This window comes from Bacillus rossius, chromosome 17, assembly GCF_032445375.1.
Source record: "Bacillus rossius redtenbacheri isolate Brsri chromosome 17, Brsri_v3, whole genome shotgun sequence".
Taxonomy (NCBI): domain Eukaryota; kingdom Metazoa; phylum Arthropoda; class Insecta; order Phasmatodea; family Bacillidae; genus Bacillus; species Bacillus rossius.
Window position 1 is genome coordinate 3825168 of NC_086344.1, and position 26297 is coordinate 3851464.

Genomic DNA, 26297 nt, shown 5'->3' on the forward strand with positions numbered 1-26297 from the left:
TGATGACAGCACAAAATTAATGAACCCAAAAAAATTCAGCACAACGGTTGAAACGAGACAAAAACACGACAAAACGAAAAGACGAAACAAACATAATAGTTTTCCAAAACAGAAACAAGCGACGTTTCGGGAACTGCTATCTTCTCCCGTCCTCAGGCAGAGACGCACATGGTACGAAAACACAGGTGCGACCCTACAGACATACATGTACTTAGCAATGGCGTATGTCCAAAAGCTTACATCAAGTCATGCACTCCCATTGCACAAATCTTTCAAAGATAATGTCCGATATTAGTCTCTATTGTATTTGATCGAATGTTCCCACCACTTTTGATCACCGCGAGAGCGTGTATACGACGTACGGAGAGTGATCCTGCAATCACAACGACCCGACACAGACACACGCGACGCGACAGACGCGACGCGAATAATTTATCTGTCCGTTATGTACGTTATATGACCACGTCTATGACGACAACCGGAACGTAATTCGCGGGAACGATGAAATTTCCGATTTACAGAGATTTTATGTTTTTCATCTCGTCAGACTTTGGTTATTGAAAGTTGGTTAAATATTCTCCACAATTTTTTGTGCAATATAAAGTTTATATTTTTACTGATTTTATCTGTGAAATCGCTGACGTGTGTTCACTCACAGTGATTTTTTTTTTAAGCGCGACATCTTAGCTCTCGGTATACGGCATTTGATGAGAGAGTAATTTCGTGAATGCAACGGAAATGTGTAACAGGAAGTACGGTGATTGCGCTGCGGCGTGTCAGCTAGCGTAAACGTTTCCGTGGCGTTCGAAAAAAGAGAGAGAAAGGGAGAAAGCTAAAGAAGACAGCCGTTTAACATTCGTTCCGCTAACAGTAGTCTTGAACAGCGCGAAGCTTTGCCATGTGGCTTTTCGAATACGTAATAATTACGTTGTTGAATAATAATGCATAATATAAATTCGGTAATTGTATAAGTGTTGTATAAAATAGGCCTACCTATTGCGTAAATACATAGTTTGTAACACATATTCCAGAAAGTTATTTTCATAAAATGAGTACAAATAAATACGTTTTTTCATTTATATCATAATGTGGTTTTAAATTTTGACGTTCATTTGTGCCGCAATTTCAGCCGCTGCGACGTCTTTAGTGCAAAAAAAAATGGGGTGTGTCTATGTCATAGACACAGCCGTGTGTTGTACGTGAATACGTGTACGTAACAAGTAATATTTTCTATACAAAATATAAAATACGCTATTATTTTAACACCATATATGTTCTCTGTAACCCTTTTACAAAAATATTTTATATATGCAATCGATAGATTTTGACGAGAGCTGGCGACTGAAACTCAAAAGAACGTCGTAGCTTCTCCGAGTCAAAAGTTATACTAAATGTAAATTTCGAAACCCAGCAAAATTACCTCAAAATGGCGGCGCTTCCCCCTCCACCGCACGCGATGCGTCACAGTCCTCACTTAGCGTAACGAATTATTTGATCCTTTAGCTATCCAGTGGTGTAATTAAATTTTTGGATGGAGATGGTAGATATGTAGCTGCAACACCAAACTGTATCCCACGAATTTTGTAATCATTCGTTTTTTTGAATTGCCTCCCACTGTGGAAGCAATTTTAAAGACGTATTCACGTCAAAAAAATCACAGCGCGCATCTCACAGTAGCGGCGGGATTCTCAATCGGCGGAGGCATTTAAAATACTCATAAACAAAAACGTCAACACGTGGGAACGTTTCCGTGATGGCGTCTGCAGACGTGGGTGCACATGCCGACCGTAGCGCTGCAGCGGCCGAATTTCAAACCAGCACTCACTTAAAAAAAAAAAAAAACTTCGTACAAGGAAAGTCTTCTTTTCACAGACGAGAGAGCCACACCCGAAGTTCACTGAAGTTCATGCTCGCTTTTTTTGTTCCGTACCACAACAGGTGTATTTATTTGGGGGGAAAAAAATTCGCGGACATTTATTATCCAAATGCGCGGGTTAAACTTATAAGATGTCATTCTTAAAATTAGCAAAAAGTAATTTAAAGATTTATTCAGTAAATGAAATAAAACGGTATGTTTTTTTTTTTTCGTCAAAAGAAACATAGAGTAAGATGGGGCAAAGCTGACTGTCCAAATAGCAGAAGGATGTTTTTCTCTTCATTTCCGGAATACACACACAATAATGTTATTCAATTATATTCACAACTGTAGGAAAACAAGTTCATTATTTCATAAGTTACAAGTATCGATAGATGTGCAAATTCGGATCTTTACCCCACTAGTGGGGCAAAGATCCGAATTGAGTGGGGCAAATACCCGCACCTTTCAATATCTAAACCCACAGCGATCAACACTTATTATCTACAGGAAAACATTATATTTATTATAATATGCTTATTGTAAAATATCACCACATTGGAAGTTGTAAACAGGAAATTACAAAATCACACAAAGAGTCCAAATATCTAAATAGACAAAATAATTCATAAATTTGAAAATATTGCTTGAATATATATAAAACAATGTCAAATTTTAAAATTTAAAATTTCAATTTTAAAAATAAAATTCTAACTTTCTTAGAATATATATTTAAATATAAAATTAAAAATATTCTAACTCTACAAATTCGAAACTAAATAAACCAATGAAAAGTTAAAGAAAACCATTGTCAATAGACAAACGATAGTAGACATAGTATAAAGTAGATAACTTCAACTTACACAATGTATGCAAAATATCATTTTTTCTCAATTATGCCTTGGCATAAAATAAAATATTGAACAGACGCAGTAACAGCATTGACATAGTGAATGGACAAATACAACATTTATCCAGCAGTTTACATACAGGTTCAATTCTGGAGCTTCATTGACACAAATCACACACAAAGTTAAATGTGTCCTCATATGCACTACAGTTTTCGTGCCACCATGCCTCACATGAAGTACACTGGATCCAGTCCACGTTAGGTGGGTCTTCATACAATGCCTCACAGCCTGGGCACTGTATTTCGTCTGACTGAATGGCTGATTTTACGTGTTTAACACCTCCTTTCTTCACTACAAATAGTTTTTTTCCTTCGCTCGTCTTTATCAACCATTTTTTCTCCTTTTCTTTCAGATGTTCAAGCAATTTATTCTTGTATGGTGAACTGGATATTATTTCAGAATGTTTGCTTCTTTTATTCCGTTTTGTTTGCTCAGACCTCTTTGACATTGGAAGGATTTCTTTTGGTGAAACTGGAGTTCTAGCTTTAGCGCCTGAGCAACCTGGCTTGTTTATGTCTAAGACTATTGATGGTTCACATGTGTAGGGAGGAGTCACAGGATTAGGATAGTCCACATTAGGAACTGACCTACGAATATCTTGAGTTTGACACGTTGACTGTTCTAAGTCAACTTCTTTTTCACGTGAGAAGATTCTGCTCTGTTATCTCCACGTTCTTCACTACAACGTTCACTATTTTGTGCGAAATCAGTGACACTAGAAGAAAGAAAGTCTTCGTCCGTGAATACATCAGAATTGATAGGCCAGATCCCACATGCTCTAAAAGCATTTCCTGCTTTCTCTAATGTTGCACACATTTCATAAGCTTTACCGAACAATTCACAAAAATGGTAGGGAGTTATGTTTCTTCCAGCATGTGTCACTAACCATTTGTTGCATTCATCAGCATAGAAAGCTTTCAGTGGTCCGTAAAAGCTTCTGTCAAGTGGTTGCATTTTTTGGCTACTGTGGGGTGGAAGTGTCAGCAAATGTATGTTATGGTCACGGCAGAAGTTAATTGCTTCTAGCGATAAATGTCAAGAATGATTATCCAGCAGAAGCAATACAGAATGATCAATGTCAGATCGCACCTTTTCCTGAAAGTGACGAAGCCATTGCATAAAAAGGCTACAATTTACATAACCCGAGTCAGAACGCATTGCAATAGTTAGTAAAGTTAAATATGTGGATATTGCAATGAAAAAGAAAGGAACGCAATGACCATTTACATTGCCAAACATTTTCCTCCAAGAGCCTAAACCCACAGCAAAATATTGAGCATTAGAGAGGCTGAGACTTCAAATTAAAACATTATTTTAAACAATTTAATTTATGTAGGCCTATGTTAAGCATACACGGGCGAGGGGCAAAGATCCGCATGAAACATGTAGTGCGGATCTTTACCCCGTCATTAGTTGCGGATGCTCGCCCCAGAGCGCAGTCTGGCCTGTGCGCGACTCCTGCTGCTACCTGTGTTTGACAATCTCTACTAATACCAATGCACAGTAACCACAAAGAAGCACACTTCCTTACTGTGGTTTCATAAATCCTTCCCGATCGTTGTTCCCGGCGACATACATTGTTTTGTATTACTGCAAAATTATATCAGATTATAGTAAATTAGTTCTTACCTCATTATGTTCGCTAGGTGTTATACACTGGCACGACACACATGCAATAAACGACCACAATGGCGACACTTTTCTTGACTGTGTCAATGTTGCCAACAGTTTTCATTTATACGAAATATTCCAAGATAGGACCTTTGCCCCACGCGGATTTTTGCCCCATCTTACTCTATGATAGGTTAGCTACATTATAAATATTTTAAAACATTGTGGATGGTTGGTTATATTAGGTAAGTATAGCTACATTTAAAAAAGTAAAATCATTTTATGGTTGCTTAGCAAATAATATTTATTTATTTAATATGTAGATATCCAGCGCTAGGAAACTGTTTACATGATTTCACAGTAACTTCAATGTAGCTATCCTAACCAAATCAACCGTCCACAATGTTTTAAAGTATTTATAATGTAGGTAACCTAACCTAATTGACCATTAGTGTCCTTTTATCAACACCGGCATATTTATTTACAATGAACAAACAAAAAAAGCAATCGAAGATGCACGATCTGGCGTTTGGCTCTCTCGTCTGCGAAAATAAGGCTTCCCTTCGTACAATCTTACGATATTCGCAATGAAGAAAAGTGAACGGCTTGTGAAGCTTGAAATGGCCACAAGTGCGCACGTGGCACGCTTGCAAGCAGGGCCGGATTTAGGGGAGGGCAACCGGGGCGAAAGCCCCTGGGCCTCCACAAACGGAGGGCCCCTACAATAGAGACTTCGGAATTTTTTTTTTCAAATTCCGACAAGTAAACACTAGTAAACATATTTTCCTTTGATATTCTTTTTTCGCTGTTTTACCGTTACCTACAGTACTTTGTACATACATGATTATATTATTGTTAAATATTAACAGAAATATTCACTAACACTAAAATTTAATTTCATATAATTCTTGTCTCCGATTATATTTATGTATGTTTTTTTAAATACTAAGAGAATCTAATTGATTTCATAATAAATTATTTATTGGAAAACTCGACTAGAAAAAAAAATTGTTCATTTTATTTGTAAAATAATTTGGGGCCAGGGGGCCTCCGTTCCTCTGTTGCCCCGAGGCCTCCAGACCTCTAAATCCGGCCCTGCTTGCAAGGTGTTCCCCTGGTATGTTGGTACTCACGAGGTGGGCGCCTCCAGCTCGCGGAACAGGTGCGGGTTGTAGGACATGATGCTGTGCCGCGGCTTGTTGGACACGTGGTGCAGCGGCTCCGTCTCGTGGCACTTGCCGCCCCTGGGAACACCCCGAGGAAACACCCCATTCACTTACACTGCCGGCGAACCTTTAAGCTCTGCAGGTGGTCTGGGGGTTCACGGTGGAGCTGGGGGCGGGTCGGTGGGGCCGAAGTTGGGATGGGTCTCCTCAACCTTTCAACCTAGCCGTGCGCTCGCCAGCAACATGCCGCGATTGGAAATGGCGAACCTATATAAATCCACATATACTAAAATGAGTCGGAAACGTAATACATCAAACAAAATCGTTCGATACAATAGAAATAAAATTATTTGTACCGAAATGTACTTAAATAAGTATAATGAAGTAAAAAAAAACCACCAAAAAGTATGAAAAGAACCCATTTATAACGAAATAAGTGTTCTTTAATAGAAACGAATTTCAATTATTCAATGCATGAACTGTAACGAATAATCAAAGGAAAGGACTGAAATGTGTAAAAAGGTTATCTACTTGAACATATTAATGTGATTTAACCGAAATATTCTTAAACGATACTAATGGAAATGAAATACATGCACATATACCGGGTTCTCGTAACCCATGTTGGGCACTGGTAACAGTGTCAGGCATGTAAAAGACCCACCCAACTCCTAACCAGGTCCACACCCTAACGGGATCATATGCCTGGGGGAGTATTGGTTAATTTTATGAGGTGTGAACCTAAGTTACATGCTAGTAAACCTTTCCCTCTTTTGGAATCACAATGGATCCGGGAGATCCCCCAGTGCTGATGGACGTAGATGACGAGGTTCTGGACTTGAGAAAGATTTCTTCAGAGTGCGATGAATGCAAAGGACAATTTTTCCAAGGTACAATGGATGTAGGGGACGAATTTAGAGACTAGAATAGATGTAGCCCTCGAGTTTAGAATGCATAATTGATGATGATAACCATATCCCAGTACAGAATGGATTTAGATTAAGAGTTTTTAGTGCGATTAAATGTAGACAGTGAGTTTAATGTAAAAAATATGAAGTATGGGTTAGGTGAGTAGAAGGGGTATTTAAACTATTTCCTAGTATCGTGTGGATGTAGATGACAAGTATGAATGTTTTATATTAAAGAATAGATGTTTATAACAATTTCCCAGTAAAGAAATTATTTAGATGATAAGTTTCCAGTGTAGTATGGATGTAGAGAATAAGGTTTTTCCAGTCCAGGATGGAAGAAAAGGACGAGTTTCTAGTGCAGGATGAAAGTGCATGATGAGTTTCCAGTGAATTACGAAAGAGGATTCTTTCTAGTGAATTAAGGTAGAATAGTACGATGTTCCAGTGCATTATTGAAGTAGGCGAAGAGTTCCCAGTGCATTATTGAAACAGGACGAGTTCCTAAAGCATTATGGAAGTAGAAAAAGAATACCCGGTGCATTATGAAAGTAGAGAAAGAATTCCTGGTGCATTATGGAAGTAGAGGACGAGTTTTTAGTGAAGGATGGAAGTTAAGGACGAGTTTTCATTACAGGATGGACTGATAACGAGTTTCCAGTGAACTGTGTAAGTACAGGACAAGTTCCCGGTGCATTATGGAAGTAGAGGACGAGTTTTTAGTATATAATGGAAGTAGAGAACGAGTTTTTAGTGAAGGATGGAAGTTTAAGACGAGTTTTTAGTGAAGGATGAGAGTTAAGGACGAGTTTTTATTACAGGATGGGCTAATAACGAGTTTCCAGTGAACTGTGTAAGTAGAGGACAAGTTCCCGGTGCATTATGGAAGTAGAGGACGAGTTTTTAGTATATAATGGAAGTAGAGAACGAGTTTTTAGTGAAGGATGGAAGTTAAAGACGAGTTTTTAGTGAAGGATGAGAGTTAAGGACGAGTTTTTATTACAGGATGGGCTAATAACGAGTTTCCAGTGAGCTGTGTAAGTAGAGGACAAGTTCCCGGTGCATTATGGAAGTAGAGGACGAGTTTTTAGTGAAGGATGGAAGTTAAGGACGAGTTTTCATTACAGTATGGACTGATAACGAGTTTCCAGTGCACTGTGTAAGTAGAGGACAAGTTCCCTGTACATTGTGGAAGTAGAGGACGAGTTTTTAGTGAAATATGGAAGTTAAGGACGAGTTTTCATTACACGATGGACTGATAACGAGTTTCCAGTGCACTGTGTAAGTAGAGGACAAGTTCCCTGTACATTGTGGAAGTAGAGGACGAGTTTTTAGTGAAATATGGAAGTTAAGGACGAGTTTTCATTACAGGATGGACAGGTTACGAGTTTCCAGTGCACTGTGTAAGTAGAGGACAAGTTCCCGGGGCATTATGGTAGCAGAGTGCGGGATGGCAGAGGAGGAAGGTGCTCCCACTCACTTGTGCTGGCCGTCCTCCGCGTCGGCCATCATGAGCGCCTCGCGGCTCATGCCCTCGCCTCCGTTCACCTGCGCCTTGGGCATCGCGCTCCTGGAGTCGGGCCGTGTCTACAACAAGCACGCCCCACTCGGCAATCTCCTCAGCAGCCGAGGCCAACACCTGCACTGTTCAGCACTAGCAGGCACAAAGAGAACAAGGTTTGTTTGATTAAAACAAATATTTGTTTACTAGCTGCAGTACCCGGCATTGCCCGGGCTGAAAACAGGGTGAAGGGTACCTTTTTCGAAATCAGGTGTAGTTAGTAATTGTATTCTTAATTTGAATATCAAGTGTGCAAAATAATTTATATCACTTTCAGATCCCGACAGACGTTGTTCTGCCAGTGTATAAAATGAAATTTTCAATTTTTTTCACTCCTTAAGGATGGAATTTCATATTAATATGTAGCCTATGTGTTATTCTGATGTATAAGATAACCTATATTATTGTAAAGTTTAATTAAAATCCATTCAGTAGTTTTACGTGAAAGAGTATACTTGCCATACTTACAAACTTTCGCGTTTATAATATTAGTAAGATATTATGGCGAAACAAATATTTACTTGGTGGAAAAAAATATTTTGCTAGTTTAACCAAACTCGGTAAGTAACAAAAATAATTTGTTACACCTTAACCAAATGTACATTTGAGTTGACAAGTTCATTTTGTTGGGTCAACTAAATCTTTAAGTACAACTACAAAATATTTGTTTGAATTTAAAAATAAATATTTATTTCGCATATATATAAACAAATATTTTGTTGAGGCAAACAAAACTTTCTTCCAGTGCAGGGTAGTCGTAAGAAACTAAGCACACGAGATCAAACAATTTGTTAATTCCCTCCCGATTACAAAATATACATTTATATACAGTTTATCCATTAACCATAAATTAATGTCCCAGTTATACATTCTAATAGTATCAACTGTAGAGTTTTGGTTCAAGGTCACAATAACAAACTCCAAACAGTTTGAAATAAGTGTATGCACGAGTACTGCTTTGTTGTTTTCTCGCTTGCAGCGCCACCTACGCAAAATGAAGACACCTGAACGTTAAGCTTTTTTTTTTTGTTCTGCAAAATACTAAGAGTGAATGGGTAATTTCAGTTTAACGTGCGTTTGGTTTAAAGTTTAATTTCGATTCCCTCCATTTGGCGAAAACACCCGCCGATGATCGCGACGACAGAGCTCTTTTTTGTTTGCCTCCACGTTCACGTGACATAACGCCATGCGATAATTTTACTTTTGGGTGTTAATAAAAGATCGTGTCTACGTTCCGCTGTTACCTAATGATTTTTCAGAGTTGAGGCACAGAATTGAAGAGACTATTGCTTTCATTACTCCGGACTAGATATCCAAAGTGTGGGAAGAATTGGATTTTAGGTTGGATGTGTGCACCGTATAACTAAAGGTGCAAATATTGAAAAATTTGTAAGAATAGCCAGTTTAGTTTACCTTCAATTTAATCTATGATTTGTATTGTTAATAGTCTCAATTAAACTGTTACAGTAAGTAGTATAGAAATGGGGCTCCTGGGAATATGGTGGCTTCCAGCAGACGAAAAACAGACGGACATATCGAAAAAAAGTGGTTGTGATGTCAGATCCATGATGGCAGAGACATGTTATTGGAATTCAAGATGGCAACCATAACGAAACTTACAACGATGATTTCATACACATCCAAGGCGGCGTGCATAGCTAAAAATTGGACCATTATTGAGTAGGGCGCTCGATTTAAAGATGGATGATCCAGCACGGCCACCGTAATGTCAGTGGTCAAGTTCAAATATCAAGGTCAAAGGTTAATTTTATCCATAATGGCCGCCGTGACGTCACAATAAAATATGGCGGACACTGAAACACACTACTCTCAGTAACCACCACCACACCCTGAAACCTGTCCCAAGAGCCCCATTCCTATACTACTACAGTATAACATTGAAACTGGGACATTTTTTAGGGACATCCTGTATACTTAAAACTTCATACACAAATTTATAACAAGAGTGACCATAACCAGCCGTGGCCCTAAACTCTGGGCCATTTGCGAGGCCCTAGTATTTTGAACAGTGACTTTACCGAGGGGAAGAGGGAATTCCTTGGGTTTTAGAACAATTCCAAGAGAAGAAAAAAAGGGGCACACAGAATAAACTTTTTAAATCAACATTTTCAAACCAACCAGGAACTTCCGTTTCGACGATGGTTTTGCTAATTTATTTATATCTTAAAATTAAAAACAAAAAATGAATATAGACCTGCAAAATTCGCGGGTTCAATGACCTCCAGGATAGACTATACTACACTCTACACACTCGGGCAAATGCCACCTGTTCATTGGCTGCTCACTTGTGAGTCGTCTCGATCGAGTGTCTGTGATTCGACACTTCTTTGAGAGAGGGTCTCTAATTGGCCCTCATTACTCCAGATTAACAGTGAACCAGTGGTAGAAGCAGCGCTAAGGTATAATTATTTGAATTGTAGCATATCACGAAATGAATACGCGAATTTTGCAGGTCTCTAACAATGAATAACAGTATGGAAAATCTAACTTTATTTAAATCCAATTAAATTAAGTTTTCATAATACTTATAATGAATGTGGTTCTGAAATTTATGACAAGCATTTTGCTTTACAGGTGCGTCGGTATAGTGAAGTAGCTGGCGCGGGACCCTAGTGATTGCGCTGTTAAAGATTTTCACCTTTAATTTACGAAGAAAGCTAGTTACAAATTACCCATGGATCTTCGTAAATTTACAGCTATCTTAGTAAATTTACGTTCACTGAGTAAACTTACTTTGGACATGAATCCAAAAGAATAGTCTTGGGTGTGTTGACAAAAACATTGAAAAACTGGGTAAGTCCACTGTAAGGAGACTCTTCTTTTGGAACAAAGCATACAGCTCGAAAAATAGAAAGCCGGTGTAGTGTATTCGAGAATTCAGTTATTTGGAATCACAAAGTAGTATTCGTTTAGGATAAATTCTTCTATATTTCCTCCCTCCGCTAATTCTCCTCTTTCATACGTGGACAAGTCCATTCAACAGAGGTAAATGGCCGCACGGAAAACCAAAGTCTTTGATTTATGTTAACTGAGACATTTTAAGACGTAAATAAAAATAAATATGAAAGCATTAACTAAAAAACTTACGGTAACATTAAAATTAAACATAATTAAACATTAAACATAATAACTTGAAACACCAGAAGTATCTCACAGTGTCTCTATAACTATAAGTGTGAAATGCGCATATCGCATGCTTGTAAGTTTTCCTGTAAATTCTATTAATCTCGAAACTCGACCGGGCCCTAGGTATTTTGTTCCTTCGTCTCCCCCATCCACCAATTTTTTTTTTCATCCCACCCATTCCGGCCCTTTACTTTCAGAGGGAAATGAAAAGTGGAATGTTCAGGAATTGGGCAATCAATGGCTGATAGGTGAGGTGGCTCATAACTGGGACACTAATGGCAAGATTGTTTTTTTTTTTTTGCACTTGCATATTGGAACACTTTAATGCTTGCACGCTCGAAAAAACTTGTTCACTCGTATACTTGCACATAATAGTATTCATCGTTAATACTCTTTCTGTGCAATTTCACTTATAATGTGCTTTTTGGCCATTTTCAAATTGCTCTTGATAAATTTTTCAGTTGCACTATTATGTCTCGGTTGAACTGTCGAAATTTCTCTTACAACACCTTCCAATAAAGTTTGTCAAATAATGTTGGGAAGCTATGAGTACCCTGAAAAAATCACTAGAATAGCGTTTTTTGTGTTAAAATTTGGATTAATAGAGTTTTCAGCTAATATTTTGCGCATTGGAACTAGTTCTAAAGTATGTCGTACGTTTTACGGAATATTGCCCTCCAAAAACGGAAATGGATCGTGTTCCTATCTCAACAAATCTATAAAATGATGAATATCGCGTGGGAGATAAAAATACTTAATAAAGGTGAAATATTACAATAATAGCCACATGAATACTAATGTTAGAATATACTAGTAGAAAGCAGATTATGTAAGTACAACTTTAAAAAACCGCAGTACATAAATTTTGATATGAAACTGTTGCTAACGTGATTCAAGTTTTCAGTGTGTTTAAGAGTTTAAAAAATTGTCAATCATTATAACAAGTTCAAACTTTGAACCCGTGCTGAGATACATACTTCTTAAAATTAAATTATAAGATTTAAATTTAAAGTTTGGGGCATTACATGATTTAAAACATATTTAAGGTTATTTTGCAAAATTTATTTTAAAGAGAACCTTTGAAAGCCGTATCTCTCCTAAAAGTACCTTTCAAACGTCTTTGACAAATTAATTGGAGACGAAAATTTGAGAGAGTGACAGCTCAGCAAACCAAATCACTGACCTGGCCATTGTCTTATCGGACACGATTTCCGACTACTGTATAACGTCAAGTCAATTCTTCAATATATATAGGTGTTGTATAAACTTTCCTTATTCAATTTGTTATTAAATGTTTGCCTTGCACATTTTTAAAACGTAAGCAGGGCGAACACTCAACTGCTTCTGAAGACCTCTCCTCTTGCGCTTTTTATAACGTCATATAGCTGAGTTAAATATACAAACAATCGAGTTGAAGCTTTAAAAATCTATTTACAGACCATGGCATATCAGTGTCTGGCAGCGCACTAATAACAAGTTTAAGCTCGGAGCTGGTACATTTGGACTAGGTACACACACAAAAATAAGTTATGTATGATCAGGCGAACAAAATTATTTTTAAAATAGTTGTTTATATAATTTTTAATGTAAACTAGATCAAAAGAGGCGAGGCAGTAAATTGTAAGCTTTGAGATCGACGAAACAGTTATCTTACTTTACGGAAAGAGCAAAATTAGAGTCCAAAGCTTTATAACGTTCAAAAAAACCGCTAACAAAAATTAAGTGTCGGTAGTAAGAAATTTGAAGTAGTTTTCTCCATAAAATTATGCAGAGTAAATTACTTTTCCTTTGAATCTGTACTAAGACTCACTAAAATGGAATCACTAGTCCGAAAAGTTCCAAACATATCCGAAGAACAACGCTCGCTCACGAAACTTCGTTATGTAAATAAAAAAAAAAAATTGTCAAGAGTGAACCAAACTTTTATTTTACTTACGATGACTTAAACCTGCGAAAACGCACTCTTTTGAAAAAAGAATTACACATAATGAATTTTCGTCATTATTTGGTTTTTATAACAAATATAACCTAACCAACCTTTAACTCAAACATCAGTATTAATAATCGAACATGCACGAACTCGGATTATTTAGGCGTCTGACCTCATGTCATCGGTCTTAGGTTTCTCCGCTTCAAAAATCGAGCGATGAAACATAAAATCGACACAAATATTTTTTTTTCTCCAAATAAAAATGTATTTACGCCTCTGCACCTGTACATAATAAGATTCCCTTGCATTAAAATGCAAGGTTCTGACACCTTTCGTTAAATTTGTTGAAGTTATTTGTTTTCTCGGATGTCTTTTGAAAATGCTACGCGTAGAGCTTGCGACGTAGTAAGTAAAGTTATATACGAAGGTTTTTTTTATTTTAATATGTGTTTTTACATGTTGTGCAGTAAAATATTTTATAACATTTAATTTACCTAAACGTTCGATATTTTCATTGAAAACAAACTATATATATATTTATATATGTGCTACTTACAAACACTCCCAAGGACACAACATACATACGGATTCATTATTTTCGTAACAAAACTCTTTAGGCCCTACACCATAATAAAAAATTCTGGAGGCTAGGTACAACGTCATATATATATATATATATATATATATATATATATATATATATTAAATCACAATCGGACCGCATGATCACTAGGGCCATGCATATTTCGCGAAAAGATTTTCAGACTAGCTAAAAGTAAAAACAGTGTAACATCGTCTGTGTTTCGTGATTGGGTGAGTTTCTTTCAGGACATGACGATTGTTACAACACCAATGACAGTAATTCGTTGCGGAAGCAAATGCGTCCTGAGTGGCCCAGCCAAACAAGGCAACTACTTCTCTCGCAGACGGCCGCCAATCACAAGGAAGAAACCGCTGGTGCGCGTATACCTTGTTGCAGTCTAATAGGCGTTCAGCTTTATTCGCAAAACATGCCTGCCTCTAATGATCACAAGCAGAATTCAGCCTTACGCCGAAAAAACAGATAAGTTCCTGTCCTTGTACATAATCGCTCACCTAAATCAATACTGCCACTATTGAAAAAAAAAACTAATAATTGAGATAATTATATGTGCTAAAAAAATGTTTACAGTTTTTTATGGAAAATATTGTCTAATCGTGTAATGTAAAATTTCAGACACTAGTGCTAGAGACCGTTAATATTAGCAGATTTATTTCGCGTCATGCTAGAATCTAAACAAATGTACCATAGTATTGCTTCTGTGATTGGCTCACAGTTTATTCTGAAGGACTTTGAGCCACTGTAAAGACTTAAACCAATGAATTATAATAGCACGCATCCTAGTTGACAGGTCTCACAAGTCAGTAGCCAATGAGCAGGTGGCATTGCCCTATGTAGAGGATCGTGGAGTCTATCCTGGAGGTCATTGACACAGCGAATTTTTCCAGTCCCTAATTAAAGCTTGTTACTGAGAGCTGTGATTTAATTTATGTAGATGTTAATGCATCTACACCTGCTTCTCTGAGCAAAATGCACTTTTAACCATACGTTTGACCGTTTGACGTTCTTTCTATTGACACAGGACACTAAAATATACGATTAGTAGAGACCTGCAAAATTCGCGGTTTCGATGGCCTTCAGAATAGACGGCACATACCCATGTACACTCGGGAAAATAACGCAAGTTCATTGGCTGCCGACTTGTAAGTCGTCTCAGCTGGTTTGTCTGTGATTCGATCCTTCTTTGGTTGAGGGTTTATAACTGTTTGAGATTCGTCCAGATGAACAGAAAGCCAATATAAAAATTATCTAAGAGGTATATGTGTTTGAATTCTAGCCTATCACCGAATGAATCCGCGAATTTTGCAGGTGTCTAACGATTAGTCAAAAATACACATATTTGGGGTAGAAAATGTTTGAGTAGATAGGTACTCTTTAAAATTCTTTTAATTGCTCCCATTAAAACATTACTTTTGTGACATAGTTTCTAATGCCTCCGAGGTAAAGACATAGACTACCAATCCAAATGCAAATCTGCCATAGAATAAAATATTGCACGCGAAGAAATTTTTTTTCCAAAGGTATCACGGTTGCAAATAGAAGAGTGGCACATTATTCAATAAAATACCCTTTTTTAAAGTGCCACATCTGTAGTTGTGGCACGTTGTTAAACATTACTTTAACCCTGTAAAAGGCCACATTTTGATGTGTGAAAGACTTGGATTCATTGACAGCCGTACTATGGCTACAGCCGAAAGTTTGTGCACGACAGAACCATTATACATAATGTGTAGAGACCGGAAAAATTCACGAATTCATTTCGCGACAAGCTAAAATACAAATAGTTATACCTCAGTGATGCCTCTGCTATTGGCTCACAACTCACATGGATGATTCTGGGCCAATGAGAAACACCCAACCAAAGCTGTATCGAATCACAGGCTGCTACGTTGGGACGTCTCACAAGACAGCAGCCAATGAGTGGGTGGCATTTGACCAAGTGTACGTAGAACTATGGAGTTCATCCTATATAGAAGTCATTGAACCCGCTAATTTTTCCGGTCCCTAATAATGTGGCATGATTGTTCTGCAAAATTTTCAAAACCAAAAGACTAAAAGATAGTGTCGTATGTTAAAAAGAACAGTCGTTATACGAAACCTAGCTAAAAATAATATCCAAGTGGTAACAGACTATTTTGTGATATGGGTGTAACCCAAATCTGATACTTTTTGGGTTGTGTCATTAACGTTATTTCACTGTTTGTTGACTTATTTTTCACATCAATTCAAAAGTCCCTAATAATTCCAGATTTTTACATGTTTCCCCCGATTTCCTGTTTTGCGTGTCGTAGACAACGAAGTCTCTATAGATGGTTAACACTCAGCGACACGTTTCAAGAACATGACATGAATAATCGGTCATGGAACATTGAACAATGAACTAATCTGGAGTGATTCTGGAGGCCAAGGAAACCCTATATTAAGTTGGCAGGACTGAAGTATGAACCTAGTTATTTCTAATGCGAGTGAATGGCATTGATAATGCGTAAGTATTGTCTTCTCTTGTACACAGGCAGAAGAAGAACTTATCATTAAAATGTTTTATATTTTTAAGAACGATTAGGATTGCATCCGTTTTTATTGGATTTAAATTTAAAAAAATAAAATGCTGGTAAAATTAATATAAATGCTAAATGAGTATATTCACAAAAATATTAAATAAAACGTTAACAAACAAAGTTAAAAGAAATAAAACTACAGAAATTAAAGCCAAAGTGTTACCAACTTTGAGGAAAATTCACTTGATCTGGTGATAAATACAAAAGCGTTTTTTTTAAAATATAATTTCAGAAGTCATGAAAAAAGCAAATTTAAACAAAAAAAGAAGTTGACAGACGGTGAACTTGTCACAAAAAAATTATAGTAGCTACTATAGCAGATAGTTTGAATTTATTTCTGAAAAAAAAAAAAAATTAACTTAGCCCTCAAAATCCTCATATGTTTAATAATGAATGTAAGACTTATTTGAAACTTCCATATTTTTTTATGTGTAAAATCTTAGGTATCAGTATACGGCATTTGATAGGTAGGGCCATGCATAATTCGCGAAAAGATTCCGAGACCAGCTGAAAGTCAAAACACTGTAGCGTCGTCTGTGTTTCGTGATTGGGTGAGTTTCTTTCAGGTATATGACGATTGTTAAAACACCGATCACAGTAATTCATTGCGGAAGCAAATGCGTCCTGAGTGGCTCAGCAAAACAATGCAAATACTTCTCTCGCAGACGGCCGCCAATCACAAGGAAGAAACCGCGAAAAATGCCTGCCCCTATTGATAGGGGTATAATTTCGTGAATGGAACGGAAGTCACAGGTAACCACGGTGCTGCCATCTGTGGCGGATAGCGCGAACCAAAGTTCACAAAGCCAAAGGGAAACTTTATAGTATTAACTGTCTAATGAATTTTAACATGGGCAGTATTTTAACATAAAATCTCTTGTCGAAAATCATGTCCAAAACCGGGGCTAAGTATTTTTTTTCCTTGCCCTTTTCGCTTTAATCGGAGCTATTTCATTTTAGAGTTTAACCTTTCGCTCTGCAAATCGAATGATTCGATAGTCGACGTAGCTGCTCCGGCAGCGAATTCTAGCAGCGTGTGCGGAAACTACATGTGATTCGCGTCAAGAAAAATGTAGTTTAAAAAAACAGTTTTCGTATATTTTTATGCTCATTATTATTTCAAATAATTATAAGTTAAATTTGGTGTCCAAGTTTAGTATTTGCAATATAAAAACACACGAATTTACGCGATACCGAGATTAGATGTTAAACATGTAACGAGTACTGAAAAACTCACTTTTTTTTATATTTTGGATACATTCATTATAATACATGCGTAAATATGTGCGTCAGTTGTTATTTCATAAAAAAGTTTTTTTTTTGTTGGGGGGGGGGGGGGGGGATGGTTTATGTAGGCTATAGTGACAGTTCAGGTTTTCGAGAGAATTTATTTGGCAGATAAACATTCCAATAAATTAACAAGTAACAAGAAATAAAATATTCTTAGTGAAAAAACACATACGTTATGTTTACAATGGTACATGTTAAATAAAATTTAAATATTTTATTGATGATTTATCTTCGTTTGCATTAATATATCATACATGTTTTCACTTCAGTCAACCACTTACTTACACTTTTTTTTTACGTATTTTTTGCGTATTCAAGAATTGCATTGCAACTTAAGTTCACAATCCAGCAAAAGTAATTGTAACCTTAGAAAAAGGAGAAAGATTATTGAAAAATTATTTATTTCGATAAATTATAAATACCATTGTATAAGTCACATAAATCTAGAAATAGTCACTCAAGTATAGTTTAAGTATAGTGAACGGACTAAGGTGTGATAATTTTTTAGTAATATTCCTGAAGTTATATTGGAAATTTATATAGTAGAAAATAACACGGAAAAATTTCCCATACAAGCATGGTGCATTTTCCCGAGGAACTGAATATTTCTTGAACAAATGTAGGAGAGATTCGACGTGTTCACGGGTAATTTTTCATACAACAGTACGTCAAGAAACGTTCTAAAAAAATTTATGTAAACTTAATGGTAGTAAAAGGAGAAAATTATATTTCTTATTTGACATGTGACGAAAACTGGAAGCTGGTAAATTTAAACTTCTCAGAAATAAATTCACAAATTTAGATTATGAAACTAGCCAGATTACTCGTGCATCGCCACAGTAGTTCACAGGCAGTCCACAGGCAGTCCACATGTAGTCTAAAGCAGTCCCCATGCAGTCCACAGGCAGTCCATAGGCAGTTCACAGGTAGTCCCCATGCAGTCCCCATGCAGTCCATAGGCAGACTATAGGTAGTTCACAAGCAGTCCACAGGCAGTCTATAGGCAGTTCACAGGCAGTCAACATGCAGTCCACAGGCAGTCCACAGGCAGTCCACACTCGCACTGCTCCTTACACGCGCTAGAGGTGGTTTTTCTCGAAATCTCACCTAGATGGTGACCTTCTTCGTGTGTCGAAGGTCAGGTGTGCAAAATTTCATCGGGATCGGTGCAAAGCTGTATATTTCTATAAGAAACAAACAAACCAACGGAAACTCGAGGAATTTTTAGAATCTTTTGTTTTTGACGTGACAAAGTCTAATAAATCGATGAATTCCGGCTGCACGCACGAAAAAGGATGACTCATTGTCCCGTTACGCTTTGTCCCGTTACGCTTGCGCCGCATCTATCTCTCTTCCACTCGATTGGAACAACCATCGATTTGAATTTTTCGAGGTACATTAAACTTGGAACACTCCCATTCGTTTCCTACTTTTCCTATCATCGTCCTATTCTTAACAGAATAACACAGATTGGAAGAAGTTAAATAGCAAACATGTATAAAAGTTATAGTTAAAATAATCTCTTCGTTAAAGTAATAAACATATTTGAATTAATGAGTGCGAATAAGAGTAAAGTTATCAATTAAATTGTAGATTTCATTTCACTTCTTCTTTGTATTCATACAAAATAGTGATAATTCAAAAAAAATGATTCAATTTTATTCATAAAAGTATGCAATCATTTCATCAATGTTTTGTTATGACGTTGTCACGTTAAACTATCGTCCGTAAACCGACTTTACAGACAACCAATTTTTTTGATCTTTCAATCTTTAGTGGTACACCACAGATTCGCCCGTGGGGCAGCAAGTGTAAGAGCCACTCAAGACTGGCCCCGCTTTAGTATGAGTAAACTTGGAAAGGGAGCTCACCTGATATTTGTTTCACTTGGTAGTGAATAAAAAAAGTGGTCTATTGTTTTATATCTCCTGCTCCTGTCATCATGGCGAGATAAAATATACACATTCATTAGCCTTGAAACACAAAAATATTCATCAAAATCGGTCAAGTAGTTTTTTTTCATGATATTCGAACAAACAAACTCATTAATTTTACAGTTTTATTATTGTATACATTACGATCAAAACAGAGATTAAAATACAACGTTAGTTGTATTGTTTGCTTTAAAAAAAATTGCATTGCCGCCAAATAGCACCAACAAAGCGATTTTTTTTGACCGTGAAACGAAGCCAACTTTAGCGATGCTTATGAAATAACAGACACAGAGTTCTGCCGGTCCTGGCTGTAAACTTTTGAACAGTTCGTACATTGTCCGTGATTTATAAAACCAGCCGTTAGATGCCCACACGTAGACCGTGAATGTAATTTAGCCATCACTCATTCATGCATTCCTTGTTTAAACTATTTTTTATAGTTCACTTCAGTCAAAAATATCTTCAAGAGACTGGAAAATTCGTGGTTAGTAAATATTTACCCCATACGCTTTTTGCGTAACTTTTTAAGTTACCAATTTCTTTGAGAAATTCAATGAAGAATCAAATTTTACTTCTTAAACTTCGTGTTTACAACAATAACAAAATATTTTTAAAGAGTATTATTACACTGCTTTGCTTATAAAAAATTTCAAAGATTGTTCACAGAAATTTCTTTGGGCCCAAAATATTTAAATTGTGATTTAGTTGTTATTTATTATATAATTGCTTAAAATTCCTGTCTCTAATCTCTGTGCTATCCTCTTCACCATCCCCATTTTATGGTTACAGCAGCATATTAATTTTTAGCTGTATCTCTGGGACTAATATCCTCAGAAATACGAATGTCTTTATTCTTTTTCTTGACTGAATAGTCCAAAAAGGTTTGTATTGGATCTTTGAAAATCATCAACAATTTTTCCATGAAAATATCTACAATAAAATGGATTCATGTACGCGATTTTAATGATTTTTACATGCTTTTTACATGCTTTATATTAGCTTCACCTGTATGTTTGTTTGTCTGTCCGTCTGTAACTCTTTCGACTAAGAGTGAGTGGCTCATCACTTTAAAATGTCCCACCGATTTCATTACGAGCGGTCTAAGGCGCGCGACGGTCAGCTTTCGGATTCAGCGGTCGTGGGTTCTACTCCCGACCACGCCGAAAAAAAAAGTTTTTTTTTTTTTCCGGTAAATTCTAAGATTATATCCATACATCTAACTGTAAATGATTCGGAGAGACTTTACCATTTCTTTGTGACGTTGCAACTCCAAATAGTTATCTCAGATGTTAATAGGTAGTGTCGGTAACTCATTTCCCTATGATAATTATACATAAATATAGTTTAAAAGACTAAAAAAACTTGTTTTTAAAGAATATCAAACTAAAAAGTTAAAAATAAATATAGTTTAAAAAACTAAAGAAACATGCTTTTAAAGATTATCAAACTAAAAAGTTAAAAATAATTTTAAAATTTAATTTAAGACAATAGTATATAAGCAATACTAGTATAAATGAGAAAAAAGCATGGGGAGCTTAATATACAAAAAATATGGCACAAAGCGCCCTATAGGGCTCGCGAATAAACATGTGATGCCCTGTGAATGACAGTTGGGAAAACCGTACCACTGGTTAGAGATACGAGTTGGAAAATTTTACGAGGAAAAATTTTTGTTCGGAAAATTTTCTGAAAACAACATTACCGCATATATTTCTGAAACATTTTCATTTTTTTTTTCATTATCAACTAAATATTGACACTATACAAAGACTGGATTACATGGTTATACAATATTTATTTTCCACGTGGGTAAATTTTACGGGGAAAAAGTTCTGTTCAGAAAATTTTCTGGAAAAAACATACTTAACCGCATATATTTCTGAAAATTTTTTTATTTTTTTTTCTTCCATTATCAACTAAATATTCACATTTTTTAAAAACTGGTTTACATGGGTATGCAATACTTATTTTCTACATGGGAAAATTTTTCGAGGAAAAATTTAGTTCGGAAAATTTTCTGAAAAAACATTAACCCATTGATTTCTTTAAAAAATTCATTTTTTTTTCATTACCATCTAAATATTCACATTATTTAAAGACTGGTTTACATGGTTATACAATATTGATTTTCTGCATATAGGTAGGTATTTTCAACCATTTTTCTTTGCTATCAGTTGGAAGAGGGTAGAATGGGTCCTACTCAACTCATAAATATTAAGTGAGTTATTAGATGGTAAAGAAAGACAGTATTTATTCATTTTATTAGGTTATTTTGCTTAAGAAAATTTCATAAAAATTATGTGTGTGTTTATGAGAAATTGATAAGTTTTTCAGAAAAATATTTTACTGTAAATTACCGGAATATTTTTCAAAAAAAATATATACTTTTCCTGAAAATTACACTATTAGAAATAACATTAAAAGTAACGATCTTTTAACGAAAAATGCAACACGAATAAAGGAAGGATTCTTCGTCATCTCAGATAACTGTCCCTTGAGTGCTTTCAAGAATCTGTACCGGTTTTTTTACGCCTAAAAATTACCTTGAAAACATGTGTTTTAGACATTTTAACTCTTGTAAAAGTACAGTTTAAAAACTTAATCCGAAATAAAAAGTAATTTTCGGCCCTCAGCGAACTCTTGAATGTTTTCCGTAAGCAGACCCCGCTGGGATATCTCGAATAGTTTGGAAATCGCGTTGTTTTCCCTGGAGCCCTGCGCACCGCGTGTGTGCCCGGGTGGGCCGGGGCCTTAATGCTGGTGGCTGCCCGATGACCCATATTCCCGTCGAGGTTGGAGAGGCCCGCAAACCCCCGCCCCCTCACCCTGGGACGCCTGTGACCCACCTTCTCCACCTCCCGAACAGAGGTGCGAGGCCAGGGAACACACGAAGGTGCGCCCTAAGAATAGAGCAAGTGGTGCTAAACCCAGCGCGTCTCGGAGTCGCCAGAATACATCTCTCTCTCTCTCTCTCTCTCTCTCTCTCTCTCCCGGCCGTCCCTTGTTTTCTCGCCGACGACCCAGCAGGAATGAATAGTCGGAGCACGAGCGATGCCGTAGAGACCGGAAAAATTCGCGGATTCATTCGGCGTTAGGCTAGAATTCAAATACATATACCTCTTGGATGATTTTGCTATCGGCTTACTGTTCATCTGGACGCATCACAACCAATTATTAACCCTCAAACAAAGAAGGATCGAATCACAGACGAACCAGCCGAGACGACTCACAAGTCGGCAGTCAAATAACTTGCGTTATTTGCCCGAGTGTACAGGGGAACGTGCAGTCTATCCTGAAGGCCATCGAAACCGCGAATTTTTCCGGTCTCTAGCGATGCGCAGAAATAAAAAATAAATAAATAAGTTCAAGGACATGCAATGACATATTGAGAGTCCGAATAGAGCATGTACTACCGGGTAAACCCCATTGACTCCGAGTCAAAAAACCGGTGCTCAAGCACCTAATATTTTTTTTTCTTGTTGTAAAAGTACATTAAAGTTTGTTTATGTTAGGTCTGTTACATAAAAAGCAGTGTGTGTATTTATGTACGTGCGTTAGTATTTATGCTTACTTGGCTTAACAAAAAAAATTCTAACCTTAATTTTGCATGCAAACAATTAATATAAATAAAATAATAAAAGAAATGGAAGGATATTATAAATACGGTTGGTAAAGTATAAATTCCATCAAATTAAAAAATTAATGACACTGTATTTAATATTAAAAAACAATGTGTACTAAATAATTTAATTTAGTAAAATTATCTAGATAGACATTAATAAATAAAGAAAATCAGTCATTTTCCTGGGTTTTTATTCTAATTTATAACTTTTATTATATATAAATTAATAATGTAATAATAATTTATAGAGATAAGTTTTACATACGGAAATAAATAGATACACTTTATATAACTATTATTATTAATAGATAAGTATTTTTAATGATATGGACCAGTATTAAACATCAATCATTACAGTGTGAGATTTAAAGTAGATATAGAATTATTATTTGTATTTTTTATGTGGCCTTGTTTTATCCTGTGAAAATTTTGTTGCATGGTGCGCCCGTATTGTAAAAAATCACTCTCATTTTTCTTTTTAATAAAGCGCCTAAAGAAGGATAACTTCAAAAAACTCACGCAAATTTTGAATAATGATGGACACTTAAAAAGAAAGCTTTTAGACGATGAAGAAGATTCGACATCATTGATTTAGAATTCTTACAGCAATCCAAGTGAAGACACTGTCTTATACGATAATGGCGACAGTAAATCTAAAGCTGGTGACAAGACCAAACACAGTGATAAAGCAAGTAAGAACGAAATCTGCGATAAAGTTCTGAGACCAAAATGATGAAACGAAATCATAAAATGAATTATTCTGATCAAACATACGATGATCGCTCAGATATAGAGACCTTAAAAATATTAATAAAATCATTCCAGAAAGATGACGATAGCATAAGTGATAGCCTGAGACTACTGATGGCTTTGATTAGGACAGAAAACAATACGTACCACAACGATGTAGCCAAGCCACCATACTAAAATAACTGAGGGAAGCTGTCTTCATGCAATAATTACTTGTTTTACCTGCATTTGTAAAAAGTAAAATATAAATAAATAATATTATTGATTTTTAAAAGAGTTTGTTTTATTTCAAGAAATCTGATTTCTAACGAAGGCTCAGTTCTCGCGACTGTGTGTTCAATGTGTTTTACGTGTTAATTTCATGTTCAGTATATGCTTTGTGTGATTATTGCTTGTTTGGTGTTTACATTGCATGTTCATTGCATGTCAAGAGTGTGAAATTCGTGTACACTTGCGGGTTCTGTGTATGTATCGCAGGTCCAGCGTGTTCATTGTATTCATTGCGTGTATTGTGCATTCATTGCTTTCTAGTGCGAGCATTGCGTTTGCATTGCGTGTCCGGTGTGCTTGTATTGCATGTCCAATGTGTGTATTTTGTATTAATTGCTTGTATTGCATGTTCTTTGTGTGTTCAGTGTGTGCATTGCGTGTTCATTGCATATCAAGTGTGTGTATTAAGTGTTCATTCTACGTATTGTGTGTCCTTCATTAGTTCGGTGCGTTCATTGTGTGTTTATTGCGTTTTCTGTGTTAGTTGTGTGTTCATTGCGTGTTAATGCGTGTGCATTGTGTGTTCATTGCATGTTTTCTGTGTTCTTTACTTTTGTTGAATGTTGGTTGTTTCAATAAATTTGTGTAGTCAATACTGCAGTCAGATCATGATAGGCTTCGCAGTTCGGAGATGCCTGGTCTATACGCCTGATATTTAACAAGAACTGTTTAAAATGTTCGCAAGTATCGAAGAACAAAAAACTCTTGGTTCGGAGATGCTTGGCCCTTGCGTAGCTATTTGTAAGAGACCTGTTTGAAATGCTCGTCGATCATAGACGAAAATATCTCTTGGCTACTGACTGGAAGCACCTGGCTACCAACAGGATGTGCCTGGTCAGCGACTGAATGTGCCTGGCCACTGGTTGATTGGAAATGGACATTCCAAGATATCCAACTGGATGTGGCTGATTACCGATTGAATTTGGCTGGCCGCTGATTTTACGTGTCTGGTTATTCGTTAAGCCTGTATATCTGCCTTTAAAATACATTAAAAAGGACTCGCTTTGTCTTCTAAGAAGACTGTAGACACCGAGAAACGCCTGGAATATGCGTGTATTTTTGTACTTGTAGAATTTTGTAATAACGATTTTTATTTGTAATTTTACTTTTATTTTCGAACCTTTGTTTTTTGTACTTAAATTAAATTATCTCTTTCGCACCAAACAATGATCGAACCGAAGATATTAATAGATCGAATTAATCAGTATTTTACAAGTGATTTTTTTTTTCATAGTTTTTTTGAGATTTTCCGAATTTCTACCTTGAAAATACAGAATTTCAAGATGGCGGTCAAGACGGCCGACAAGATGGTGGATGCCGTGGTGTACTACAGCACTCTAGCGGCTAAGAAATTAACTAATATGGTGGCAACAAACACTAGCAGATGGAATGTGTTTTACGTGACACTAGCGCTCATTGTATTATTTACTGGGGGGGGGGGGGGGGGGGACGATGGAGACAGCGCTCTCTAGGAGGTGATGTTTGAACCTCCTAACATTAGTGGTTATAATAGAATGTATTGAAAGAATATAAATGTCCTCTCTGTTTCGAAAAAGTAATTATATTTATTATTCCTTCAAATTAAAAAAAGTCCGAACTTTATGTGTTATTTTTTATATAACTGATTTATTTCTTTGTCTGTTAATTGTCTCGATGGCCAAGCGGTTAAAGGTGTATGTTTTCCAACCCAGAGGTCAGAGCTGTGATTGTTCGAATCACAGAGCTTCTAATGTATTTCTTATACTAAATTAAATTTAAAATACCGTTAGTGACCACAAAAGCTCTGGTAGGACATCGAACATAGTCCTTACATGAATGAGAAATAGCGATGGTGGTGCTCTCTAGGAAAAAAACATCAAAAACTAAGATGATGGAATCCAATATGGCGGCCTCAAGCAGACGAAAGCAAGATGGCGGACATGAGTCAAATTCTAGAAAGTGGCAATGAGAAGAAGAATTCAAGATGACAGGTGTAACGAAAATTGCAACAATGTGAGATTTAAGATGGCGACCCTAAGGATAAGTGCAATGAAAATATCATACACATCCAAGATTGCGTGCGTAACGAAAAATGCAACATAGGTGAGCTGGGCACTCGATTACTTGATGGCGGATTTACAATGGTTGCCGGTGTTTAGGTAAAGGTCAAACGTCAAGGTCAACCAAGATGCCCACCGGAATGT

General features: G+C 36.4%; 1 protein-coding gene across 1 annotated transcript in view; it reads right to left on the reverse strand.

Annotated features, from left to right (window-relative positions):
* LOC134540622 (proton-coupled amino acid transporter-like protein CG1139) overlaps window positions 1-26297 on the reverse strand; it is a 136273-nt gene that overhangs the window by 24408 nt on the left and 85568 nt on the right. The window contains exons 2-3 of the mRNA XM_063383463.1: window positions 7932-8038; window positions 5511-5621 (exon numbers count right to left, since the gene is read on the reverse strand). Coding sequence (XP_063239533.1) covers window positions 5511-5621; window positions 7932-8014 — 194 coding nt within the window. The 5' untranslated portion in view covers window positions 8015-8038. The remainder of the gene's footprint in view (window positions 1-5510; window positions 5622-7931; window positions 8039-26297) is intronic.